At 46.3% G+C, this 12,483-nt stretch overlaps 4 protein-coding genes across 4 annotated transcripts; 2 read left to right on the forward strand and 2 right to left on the reverse strand.

Moving 5' to 3' along the window:
* Positions 1-2,411: 2,411 nt before the first annotated feature.
* Positions 2,412-2,904, forward strand: LAJ45_07294 (uncharacterized protein; the record flags this gene model as incomplete). Its single annotated transcript, XM_046116852.1, has 3 exons — positions 2,412-2,630; positions 2,784-2,797; positions 2,853-2,904. 3 exons carry the CDS (start codon positions 2,412-2,414, stop codon positions 2,902-2,904), a joined length of 285 nt encoding a protein of 94 aa, XP_045969887.1.
* Positions 2,905-5,107: 2,203 nt separating this feature from the next.
* On the reverse strand, positions 5,108-6,177 carry LAJ45_07295 (uncharacterized protein; the record flags this gene model as incomplete). The annotated part of the gene is made up of 7 exons (XM_046116853.1): positions 5,108-5,126; positions 5,202-5,244; positions 5,598-5,706; positions 5,770-5,772; positions 5,991-6,015; positions 6,077-6,109; positions 6,173-6,177. The coding sequence occupies 7 exons, from the start codon at positions 6,175-6,177 to the stop codon at positions 5,108-5,110; spliced, it is 237 nt and encodes a 78-aa protein (XP_045969888.1).
* Positions 6,178-7,962: 1,785 nt separating this feature from the next.
* On the reverse strand, positions 7,963-8,708 carry LAJ45_07296 (uncharacterized protein; the record flags this gene model as incomplete). Its single annotated transcript, XM_046116854.1, has 4 exons — positions 7,963-8,112; positions 8,180-8,336; positions 8,391-8,534; positions 8,677-8,708. The coding sequence occupies 4 exons, from the start codon at positions 8,706-8,708 to the stop codon at positions 7,963-7,965; spliced, it is 483 nt and encodes a 160-aa protein (XP_045969889.1).
* A 385-nt stretch (positions 8,709-9,093) lies between these two features.
* LAJ45_07297 (uncharacterized protein) lies at positions 9,094-9,452 on the forward strand (the record flags this gene model as incomplete). The annotated part of the gene is made up of 3 exons (XM_046116855.1): positions 9,094-9,105; positions 9,193-9,270; positions 9,324-9,452. The coding sequence occupies 3 exons, from the start codon at positions 9,094-9,096 to the stop codon at positions 9,450-9,452; spliced, it is 219 nt and encodes a 72-aa protein (XP_045969890.1).
* Positions 9,453-12,483: the final 3,031 nt, after the last annotated feature.

Below are 12,483 nucleotides of genomic sequence, written 5' to 3' on the forward strand. Positions count from 1 at the left end.
ATGACGTCATAACGACCATGTTCCTGGCCTTCGTCACTGCCTGCAACCGCGGCAAGTACCACCACCAACACCATTTCCCAGCTTTCACGTATGTACCCCAAAACAACAAAGAAATGAATCCATCCTTGCTTTGAAGATTCTTAAGATTGGGAAGCTCCATTTTCGTGCCGAGCGCGATGCAGATCGCTGAAAGAACTGGCTTTCAGGGGTAAACGTGATCTTTTGGCCTGGTGGCTTGAGCCGCAAGTAAGCCACAAATCAACGTCACCTCCTTCCTCACACGAACAAATTCTAACCTAATCGACCTTCATCATGTTACAGAAGGGAAAGAGCGACTAAATTGAGTTGGAAACCGCTTCGATGATGACATAGCCCAACTATTACCGAGAGGAGTGATTTTTCGTGAGGATAAGGGCATGTTCTATTGTGGCTACTTCAAATCAAACGGTTCCGTCTTGCAGAGCCGTGTGTGGCTAAGCAAACGTCCCCAGATAGAAGAAGCTTCTGTTAGGATAGCCGCATGCATTTCAGTTACGGTGGCTATACAAGGCCTTTCCCTCAACAGAACTTAATTCTCGACTCATACCGAATAATCTGCAAACTTTACAAGTAACGTAGTTCTCTAGTCAAGGAACTCCAGGATCTCAAAATAAAGTTCCTATGGGGGCTCGGTTTTACTCTGGTGCTTAGGTAATAAAAAAGGTACGAAACAGCTTCGATTGGTTGCCGTGTGATCATACCTGTTGGTTGGACGGGGCAGTGACATTTTGACCGGAGCATCCTATGTAGGAACCACCAGTTCCGCCCCCAGTTCCGCCCCCAGGATAGGATGAATACGGTTCTGACATGCTTGGCCCTGTCAGGAACAGTCTTAGGCGAAGGGAAACCTAGGACATATATTTGTTTTCAGATATCTAAGTCCGAACGCTAACATCGGCTTCCGGGGCTATGTCAAAATACTTGCATGCAGGGCAACTCGAAAGCAACCAGTTCATCGCAGGAACAGGCAAACAGACAGTTTTAAATATTACCAATCTACAAAGCCTATCTGGCACGCAAACCTGGCTGATGTCAGATGATGAGCTAGAGGTCTTTCCAGAAGTTTTACGCCGACCGGGCCGTCATGAAGACCGAAGACATTCTCATAGGCTTTCATTGCTTTTTATTGATCAGCTCTTAGTGTGTCTTCTAGAAAAGAGTTCTGCATTGGTATCAAATCATGTATACCTACACCACGGCACCGGCCATCGGTTGCGTCAGATTGGCTCGTTTTTCTTTGATGGATTGTGTGGTCTAATGCTTGCATATCTTTATCCATTTTCTGATATCAGTGCATATCGGTTGTGATTGGGTCTATTTAAGGTGCACACTACTTCCATCTTGTGGGGTAAGATGATATGGTGACCATTCAACTTAAAAAAGCAAGAAATATCGGTAATGCCAGTGGAAGCATCGGTTTTTGATAACTTAGATACCCGGCCCCGACGACGTGGTGGAAACATATACCAGGTTAACCAGGTCAAGTTAATAACCTGACGCGGATGTCGAGGTCAATCATAATAGTGGATTTGAGAAACTGATTAACGGCATGACTGACGTTAGCTGTCGGGACTTGATGAGGTTCGATCGATGCCAGTATACACAAGGCATCAATATATCCAAGTAACTGGCACTGGATATGTTTTACCAGCATTCTCCTACTTTGGCATCGGACATCACCTGGCGGAAGCGTATCAAATCCCAGGATTCCGATTACCAATGGGACCGGCATGGCTCATACCGCACCCTTTGTCCAATCGTCCTGGATCGGCCACTTTGCTGACGACAGACACATCGACGAGGGTGACAAGGCGAGTTTCAAGATACGATGGAGTACCTAAATGATTGATCGAAAAGTCATGGGTCTCGAGGTGCACATCATGAGAGGCGCCACCTCAACAACAATACATTTTCCCGTACAGAGAAACGATGCGTGTATCAGCCCGGGCTAGCACGACAGCGGGATTTTTCTTTTTGTTCATCTAAAGATCGAAAACACTTCAGGAGCAACACGGAGGAGGAATCAGGTGGTTTAAGGAACAGTTGACTTACGATACCTTGCAGTACAGCGTTGCATATGGCTGCGATGACGTGCCAATGCGCAATTCAATAACTATATCGACACTCAAGGATTGCGGAAAACTCGAGTGTCTCACAGGTTTATATGGAATCATGGCCGTCACTCGGACTTAATTGCGCGCAACTTCTAGGCGACAGAATCCTGGGGAGAATACGATACTACTTTGCATTTTATTTTTGGCTGCTAGAATATGAAACTCGGGTGCCAGTTGTCATATCATTATGCTTCTTCGGGGTATCACTTCTTGTTACGAAGGCGCCGTTTCACAAGAAACGAGATATCAACAGTCATCATGAGGGCTACTTTGATTACCGACGTTACCACAAATCTGCCTATGTTGGGAGGCATAAATTTGTCGGGATGGACTACTTACTTCTGTGTATCACAGCCTGCTGGTCTCTCAGTTACCGAACGCAATGCGCGCCTTCTCACCGAAGCCTATGAGTTGGCTACCCCAAAGATCTTGGGGCTGGTACATATCTTTGATCACCATCACGAGCTCAGTCAAAAAGTATGTATCTATGCAAAGAGAAGAAAAAAGCGATGATTTCTACTGATTGGCATATATTGCACATAACTTGAAACCTTAGCGACTTGTTTCAGATTTAAGTACCCGCCTTTGATTCACATTTGCATGTTTAGATAACATCCCAGATCGCCATAGGCATTACTCACTCGGTATCGAAATTTGCGGTGGATGCGAACCCATGAATTAGGGATGTTTCGACTTCAGTGCAGCAGACAACATTTCTGGAAGCCCTGTGGAATCCCTAGTCGGGAAATAAAAAAAATAAAAATAAAAATAAAAAATAAAAAAAAACAGCACCGGAATCACATGTGAGGGGTCTTTACTCTACATATATCACTCATGGTAGTTACCTATCTATCTAATCTCAGCTATCAAGGTACATCATATGGCTAGCGATAGGTTGTATACCACCAGTCCATGTCTCGACGTACGTAATCGTTCCGCATCATCACCACGTCCTCCACCGCCATCTTATCACACCCTTCCAGAAACGAGGCTAGGATGACAATCGACGGGGGTCGCACGTTTTTCTCGTTTGCATTTCCCCGGGTTTTCCTTACCCCTCCGGCCAGGCAGGGGAAGGACATACAAAGATGACTAGGTAACTACTTTACCTAGACAGTCGGTTGGTGGTAGTAGTGGTAATACGTATGTAGTGACGGCGGTTACACTTCTCCTAGAGGCTTGTCGATCATGTATCTAAGCGCGCATTGATATGGGAACAGCAGGTACATATGCGGAATACCTATTACACTCTATTTTCAAAGAGAGACATCCCGGTACCAAAGATGGCCTAGGTATGGTTAGCATGAAGATCCGCAGTTACTGTTTGGAAAGAAAAATAAGAAGACATAAAATTTGAAAAAAATAAAAAAAGGAGTCGGGTATGTGCGCCATGTGCCTTGTACGTCCTTCTGTCTACTCTAGACTACATATGTGTGCGTGCGTGTGCGCACATAATAAACAAGATCAATGGTGGGGTTTACTTTGACAATTAAATTTGCCAGCTACACTGCATTATCGTCTAGTTCCTGAGTGTCATGAAAAAATAAATAAAAATAAAAAATAAAAAAATAAAAATAAAAATAAAACATCAAACATCAAACATCAGGCCAGGACAGCGACGTCGTGCTATGGGAAGGCCCATTCGCAGTAGGCAGTAGGTACGCCGTAGGGACAATGTAATATAATATTCCGGTACTGTTGCCTTGTGTATGTGATAGTTGTAGTGGTGGCAGTAGAGTTTGCACCAATGACCATCCATCCATAGGGATCCATGGACTGTAATATAAGGGCTAGTCTATCTGTGCAGCAGCAGCACTGCATAAATATCAACCATTATAGACCGGCGGCTCGATTTGAGGCCCTCTCAGATCAGCAATGGCCGTAGATCCATCTACTCTACTCATATATGTCCGCGGCCGAGTAATGAGCAATTTATGGCCTTGCTTTACCGAGTAACTGCGTGCGCATACAAGTTTGTTTTATACTTTCCGAGTACATGTATGTAAATGTGTGTACATACACTCCATGGATCGTCAGATCATGTTGAAGTATTCATTTAGAGTACATACATGTACATACATATGCCTGTCTTCTTTTCAACCCGTGGCTGTCCGTGCCGCCGGTGTCCTTTTAGGCGTTTGACAGTCTAGCCTGCTTACTTCATAATATATCATGCAGTTTTCTTAGTTTTCTTCTAAAACATGATACGAGGATTAGGCGTTGTTGTCCAGTAAGAAACCATATTTTTCCCTTTCCTCCCTTACCCTGAATATATTAGCAAGTTTATAAAAAGTGGTTTTAAGTTGGTTTCGACCTATTAATGCATACATGTAGTATCGTGAGCTAGGGGGTGGTCCATATTGTATGCATGCAGCGATGGATTTTTGCAGGTCTGTCCGGAAGGCGATCCCCCATAAGGGAAGAAGATTCGGCGAAAGATACTGGTCGTGCTCCAGAATTTGATTGACGGGAAACTCCCTTGGAGATGCGTGTTTAGCGTGTAGTTATTCGGCGATATCAATTCGCCATCGTCAGCAGACCCTTTTTTTTTTGCTCAAAAATCATTTCCGCCTCCTCTCAGGGTCCTGCAAGAGAAGGGGGGGGGGGGGGGGGAAACGTGCAACCCTGACTAGACCAGATGCAGATTTCAATCCCCACTGCATTGACCATTTCATGTTGATCTCCAGCATCTCCCGAGTTCAAGATCAAAACCAGATTCACGAGAATTAACCTTGGCTGCACGGAACTTCCACGGAACGCGGATTAAATTCCGTGGAAGCCCCGATGCAGCTTACGAGTACAGAAGAGTCTAGTGGCATACCTAGACTTGATGGAACTTTGCAAGGGCCCTTTTTCCACCTAAGGTTTTCGAGCCAAGTTTCTGATGTTCCCACGCTAGCCGTCCTGACTCTTCGCCGGCTTAGAAGGTTGACTGAGGTTTCCCCGCCATACCTCTAGCTGCAAGTGGCATGGCTTTATTCGTTAGTACTTCAAACGCCAATATCATGCCTCTCGGGGTGAGAAATTTGAGCATGGTTGACAACTTACTGGTCGATAAGTGCCTTCTTTCCTTTATGAAGACTAATCCTGGCTATAAACAGGTATTTGTATGGAACCGCATTCTCTCCCAATAGATGTCGTTTTGGACAGCAATGATAGTAGTCTTCAGAGAGGGGGCAAACAGTCTCGGTAACTACCACAGCTATACCTGCCGGGGGGGTCTGGAACATGCATTCTTATAACTATGGGCGAATACTGGAATCAAAAGCATCAGCACCCCCGGTATATAGAATGGGTTTTTATTATCCCTATATAAAACTATACATATTATGTGATTATTAGCCCAGAGTGAACCCATAGATAGGAAGATCATAGGTACTGCACCCGATGATTTCTACATAGAGTACCTGCCTGTACATACATGTAGACAAAAAACGGTCAAACCCCAGTCTAGGCATCCCCGAGAAAGCGAAAATGCGCTTTGGTCCCGTTCGGTAGGGCAGCGGCTCGACGGCTCGCGTGAATTTTTTGAAAGCTGCTTTAACGAAATTACCTAATCGTGCTCGATGATTAGCCGCCTTTTGGCCGTCGGCTATGTAGTCGGTAGGGGAACTACGGGCTAGACCCCGAGCACAGGACACACGACATGGCAGGTTGCGGTGGTCGTTGCGAAGGTTCTCCGGCCGCCGCACAAGTTATGTAGTGCTCGAACATCTACTCGGGTTCCTGCCCGAGCTCTGTGACTTTTCAAGACTATGTGAATCTGTTCGACAGAAGAAAAAAAGAGTAAAATGAAATCTGTCCTCCAAGGTTCACCGCGCCCAGAGTGCCTCCTACCAGAGTGTGGAAAGTGGCTATGCGTCTGTGGCGATTTAATTGTCTATCTGTCACGCGATCAATCATGAACAGGCTTGCATACGTACATGTGAGTTAGGTACTTTACTTCCTTTGACTGCCTGGAATTTCTTCGCACCCTTTCATCTGGTGGTCATAAACCCATGATCACCGAACCCACTCACCTCATGCTCAGTCACTCCCCATGCGTCATGAAAGAGGACAGCAGAGAAATAAGAGCCCCCGCGTAATTTCGCTTAGACCTGTCGGGGCTCGCCTGTGTTTCAGCTCCATAGGCTCGCCGCCTTCTGAAAATAATCTAATAGGTCAGAACCCTCTTTTGCGTGACACGAAACGGACCCAAAGAAATGCAAATCTGCACGACATTCCGTCGAACACGCAGGGGTCCCTTCCACAGTCTCTGCTTAATCGACTGGTCACCTCCTTGCCGAGTGGACTTTCCTTTTGGTGTGGTGTAGGGCCAACATTATTTCAGATGACCGCTAAAGAAAGTTTTTCAGGCGACAATGGAGACTAGCCAGCCAGCCATTAACAGTCTGGCCCAGCTTTTATCAAACGAGAGCTGAGTTGTTTCGAGTGGGTTTTCGCAAAATAAACCACTCGGCTGAGAGAAGTCTGCTAAGTCCCCCCCGAAATTTTTTTTTTGTTGTTTCTGTTGAGCAAATGTCGATGATCTATCGACATCGAGATTCTATTTCCCTCGTTCAATTTCCAAACGGCTTTCATCGGGTGAGGTTAATCTGCAGTAACCATTCACCGAAGGTCGATGTTGATGAGGCTGGCATAAACCCAGTCACTCGCCCACATTCCGCAACCATGGTCAAGATGAAAACCACTTTTTTCTCTCCCTCCTATTTCCTTTCATCTAGTCAGTCAGTTGCAAATGTGAGGAGATTTCATGGGCTGCACAAGGCCGGAAAACGATGACGTAAATCCGGCGCTCTCGTGTGAGCTGGCACTCCTCGCCTGGCTCGCCAAAATGACGAGTGGGGGCTTTGTACCTGTTTCCACAACTTGGCAGGAGATCCTGTGGTTCGTGCGCTCGGCCGATGAGTTTTTTTCGACGAGACAGGCAGATCGGAGCAAGGGGCGGCAAAGACAGCAGAAAGATGGTCGGTAAAAAAGATCATGTCTTGTCCCCCACAATTCGGACTGGCAAAAAGCAAAGTGTTCGCCTCCGCTTTCGGGATTATTTTTTTCCTTCCTATTCCTTCTAGGATACGCAGTGAGACCCTCCCGCCGATTAACAAAACTTTCGCTTATGGACGTTTTTGTGGTACATGACAGGCACGGTAAAGTGGACGGCAACGCAATTATAAAACCTGATTATCCAACTAAGAAACAAAGAAGCAATCTTGATCATTTCCCCCCCAGACATTAGTCCCGATTTCAAATCGGGACTAGAGACTCGCTTTTCGGTCAGGCCGCCAACTCTCCCGCCGACCACGTTAACGTTTCTTGCCCCACTAGAAACCATACTTTTTCGCCATAGCACATGTGCCCGTTTTCATGTTTCAGAGCAGCCAAAAGCTACCTCGGGCAAGAGTCTCCGGCGTGATATAGGGAGGACCCTGTTGTACTTATAGTGGAGACCCGAGTTATACATACAGGACCACACACCGGGTGGGCTAGGGTACCATTGTAGGAACAACCGGGGGTTCTTCAATAGGTGATAAGCTTGAGCGGAAAGTCTCATCTGAATGCTCTCTGCCAGAAACCATCGTGATTAGAGAAATAAGAGAAAGGGATCCTTGTCCAGGGTGTTGATGAGCTGAATGGGAATTGACCAGATAAAACCATGCGCATTTGCTTCGGTTAAATAAAAATATCCGGCCGAGGAAAAATAAAATAATCTTTTGACATGATAAAAATACACGCGAGAATCTGCGGAAGAGCGGTACGCATCGAGGAGCCAATTAATTTATCTGAAGAAGATCTCGCCAAAACAGCCTCCTTACATCAAAGTGATTATGATGCTGGGGGTGGAACTAGGATATGGGCCTCCGGGAATTTCTAAGGTTTGCGAATCGAAGCAGGGCCAATTGTCTCTTAATACTTTCTCCCGAACGTTCGAGAAGGACACTGTAACCGGTAGCTCGGAAAACTACCGTATTAATCTGTGAGGAACATGGTCTATGCCAAAAACTAGTGGGCCTTGGCACAGGGCTAACCAAGTTGAGTCGATATTGGGAATGTTTCAGAAATAATTCTACTGGCCAGCATTTTCGTAAGACCGACGAATTAAAATATATTTTGTAGGCAGACATGATGAGTGCTGTAAAGTAGAAGCAGTCATCGGTTGTCTGCCCAGTAGCAAATAAAACCGACCTTCAAGAGAAATCTGGGGGAATTCTTCTAGAATGTTTCCTGTTCAGGGAATACCGCAGATGCGTCATGCACTGGTCCGTGTCAAACAGGTGGCTGAAGACCAAGTAAGGTAACACTTTCCGGAAGACTTCCTCGGCAAATTGCCAGCAGGGGGGCATTCCGGGAAAGCTCCCATTCGTTTGGCGAGAAGAAAAGGTGCTGATGCCGATATGTAGAATAGTCAACAGCAGCACAATAGGCAGACGTAGACAGACGTAGACAGATGTAGACAGACGACCCCCTCCCCTCAAGGAGAGGAGGCTTGTTTTCACAAAGATGCTTGCAATTCTAGGTACCTTACCACACACTTACTGAGGAGCACAATTTTCCCATGGTTCACCCTTCTTCCTTTCCTTCCTTCCCTCCCATACCCGGACATCACAAACCGAGTGCTTATGCCAGCTGGCAGTCAAGGTCAAGGAGGAGAAAGAAGGAAGGTGAAGGAGGAAGAGAAGGAAGAGGAGGGGCTCACTTGATCGAACCAGACTCTGACGATGGTCAGGGAGGTTCCAACGTGTGGGATGGAAGGATGCGAACCCGTGGCTTCGCTTCGCGACTTTGAGCCAAATTTAGTCTGATACATCTCAGTTGACGCAGGGTGATGACGACGTGCATGGGGCATACAGCCACGATAATGAAGGGGAGCCGACCTGCCTCGCAAATAAATAAAATAAAAAAAGGGAAAATCGATTATCTATTTGTTTTTGTTTTTGATATGATGTGTGGTGATGTATCATCTCCGCCGTTAGAACGCTTCTACCCCCCCCTATCTCACTCAGTGTAACTGGTGCCCTGATATCTGATGCATCTTATGTAGCCGCCTAGACCGCCCAAGCGCTACCAGCGAGCGGAATATCGTTGGAGAGAGGAAGGTGTTTGTAATCCTGAGATGCAAGTATGTATGATATACCAGTGATGTTGATGAAGGGCACTGATGACCACCGCTAGCCAGCCTCCTATAGGTCTTTAAGGTCATCATCCATCACCCCAGAAATGGAAGAGTTAATTTCCTGGCGTGCATCTCGAAGGTTTGGAAATTACTCTAAACACGCACTCATCTCCAAAGGTCACCCCTAAATCATCGGCGAGCAGTGGATAAATACACTTGTTTCTCGGCGATGTCTACTTGTGTTCGTGTGGGCACTTGGCACAGGAAGGTTTACCGACGGTGGCGCTGACCGTTCGGTATCGAAATGCATAGCCGTGTCGCTCTTACTTCTGCACTCCCCTCTCGCCAATCTGTACTGAGTGATCCTTTACCTAACGCATCCCATGGGCCATCATCATGTACATCCTCAAGCATCCGCATTTCCCCCTCCCCTACCCATAGTCTTGTCCCAACGTAGAGCAAAAGGGTTCATGCCCCCACATTATTCACAACCTTATGCAAACTCAATATTCTTGTTCCTACTCGACAGACACGTACTGTTTATGTACCTCTGGGCGTATGTATGGATACAGCATGAGAGAATGTGCGCTTTAGGACTCAAAAACTCCGCTTTTAGTATCCGAATGTTTATAGTTCCACGGCTGCAGATTGATCATCGATCACTACAGACAGGAAATCTCGAAAGATTTAATTGATTTATCAACCCCCCCAAATCTCCGTATCGCCTCATTTGGCTCAATGGGATTGGGGAATTCTAATTCTGAGTGGGACCACAAAAGCACTACCCCCACCCTCACCCTTCATACCGATCACTGCCACTTGCTTGAACGTTCACGCAGCAGACCGTGAGGACGGCAAACACATTCCAGCCAGTTGTCCTGGCCTGTCTTGTCATTTACTTTGTGTACCTTGCTCTAAGTTTCTTCAAGCGAACCACAAGGCAAATGCCCATCATTTCATCGATACCACGCGTGTAGCCCTAGGTTTCAACGAATTAGAGATTCCTGGCATGCACACAACGCACGCACGCACGCACATCGACCAGTGTGCAGTAGGGCAGGCAACACTCTGAACGTACGAAGTTGACTTACCGAACGAACGAGAAAAGAAACGAGTGCCGTCTTCCAGTAGGTGCATACACTCAATTAATCATTATTTTGATCTGGCTTTCGGGTTCATGTTCTATCCACAGCCGCTCTCATAGGATCAGGGTCAGCCCAGTACACAGGAGGAATACTTGCTGACCACGAGGCCCTCATGCTCAACCACCTACTCACGGCCTAGGTCTCGCTTGCTGTCTGTGCCCTCCCGTCTAGGGCTTCGAGGTTATGTAGGTACTTCCGGTTCAACGTTTTTTTTTTCGCCTCGTCCTGTGACTTTTAAGGGAAACATACCATGTAGGTACAGCAAAGTGATATATTGAACAAGTGTACGAAAGTGCGGATGTAATATATACACAGTAGTACTATCTTAACAAAACTTTGGAGGAGGATATAGAAAGTTATGAAAGAGCCATCACGGCTCCAGTTCATTCGGATCTGCCGCTGTGTTCCTATTGTACAAAATGAGGCACTGTCACGGTACATGTACTCAATCAAGATATCTTTTGTGCCAGTAAGGGCTACTAGGCTCTGCTTCTCATCCTGCCCCTCGACCTTCAGAGAACCTCTACGTCCGAAGTCTCGAGCTCTAGCACTTATGTGTATTCTCATGAATTTGTTTTCTTTCGCTGAGACCATCAATAATTGAATATATTTTATACGTATGTATACACAAATACATGTAGTGACCCCGTGTAGGTACATCATACATGTACTCTACATATACCTGTTGAGGTTTTACTTGCCGCTCTGCTTCTTCTGGAATACATATAGTACAATACATATCGAAACTGTTATGTACTTTACTTTTAGTGGAAGTACAGCGTTGAAACTCGTTCCCTCCTCTGGCCGCCTCCTCGGTAACTTAATAGTACTTGCTGGTGCTGCATTTAGTAGAATACCTACTCTAATCCCTTCCTTTACTTACAATTGTACCTCTTACTACTACAAACCTTCCCTGGTGCCACCTTCCCATCTAACCCGGTCGGCCTATTGCTGCCTGCCTTACCTATTTCACATTCTTCTTTTTTCCTTCGATTCATCCTTCCATTTCTCCACACACACACACATAACACACGCGCGCACATCCACCATACAGCACGTACTCACGCACGTACACGCTTGAACGCAGCACAGTACTGTTATCCCACATAAATCAATTTTTCCGTTCCTTTACCTTTAAATTTTTTTTCTTTCTTCCCCACCCCCTCTTACATTATCTCACTCTAATTTTTTTTTTGTATTTTTCTTCGTGCCTTAGCTGCCCACTTTGTTTATTTATTGGTCTTTTTTTTGCTTTTAAATATTTTTTTTGTGCCTCAAAGTTCTCGAAGGTTTCTAGACAACAACCAATTCGGTACCAAAGGCCCTTGACCCGCCGTTGAGCCGAGTGCGGTTCATTTCCTGGTAAGTTTGAGTTCGCCCTGACCTGTCCGCTTCCCAGTTGGCGCGTCTGTCTCCATATATACCCCAGCCGTTTTCCCTTAGCCTCTTTTTTTCTCGCGAGGCTCCACTCGCGTTGTTAGGGTGCTGTATCGGATAGTTCCTCTTGTGGCTGTCACTGCTCTCTCACATCATACAACTTCAACCTACCTACCCAAACGTCCCTAGGTACACCACGACCACTTCCACCGGCAAACTAGCCAATCATCCAAACACCTATCTCTCTCTCCCCTCCTCCCCTCCTCCCCCCTCCTCTCCTCCTTCTTCATCTTCTTCACCATCTTCTTTTCTTCCTTTTACTCCATCCGAACTTTTCTTCTGTGTGCACAACCACTCCTTAGAAAAAACCATCGTAACGTAACGTGACCGCCACCAACCGCTTGGCCCGCCGGATTGCCGTTCGCTAACAACTGGGTTGACACTACAGATAGTCTCCCCACACTGCCCTCTCTGCATCCATCCATCTAGCCTTCTTTTAACCCAACCCAAGCCCACCCACCATCCATCCACCACACCCACACCATCTCGCCATCATAAAAAGTCTCGCCTCCCCCCCCACACCCCTGTCATTAGATCTGCCATTCAGCCCTGGCATTTACATATACTTCATCACACTCCCCATTCATCTTTCTTGTCATCTACACACTACCCGTCTTCTGTTTGTATACTCGGAGCT

Source organism: Morchella importuna (assembly GCF_003444635.1).
Source record: "Morchella importuna strain M04M26 chromosome Unknown Morimp01GS023, whole genome shotgun sequence".
Lineage (NCBI taxonomy): Eukaryota > Fungi > Ascomycota > Pezizomycetes > Pezizales > Morchellaceae > Morchella > Morchella importuna.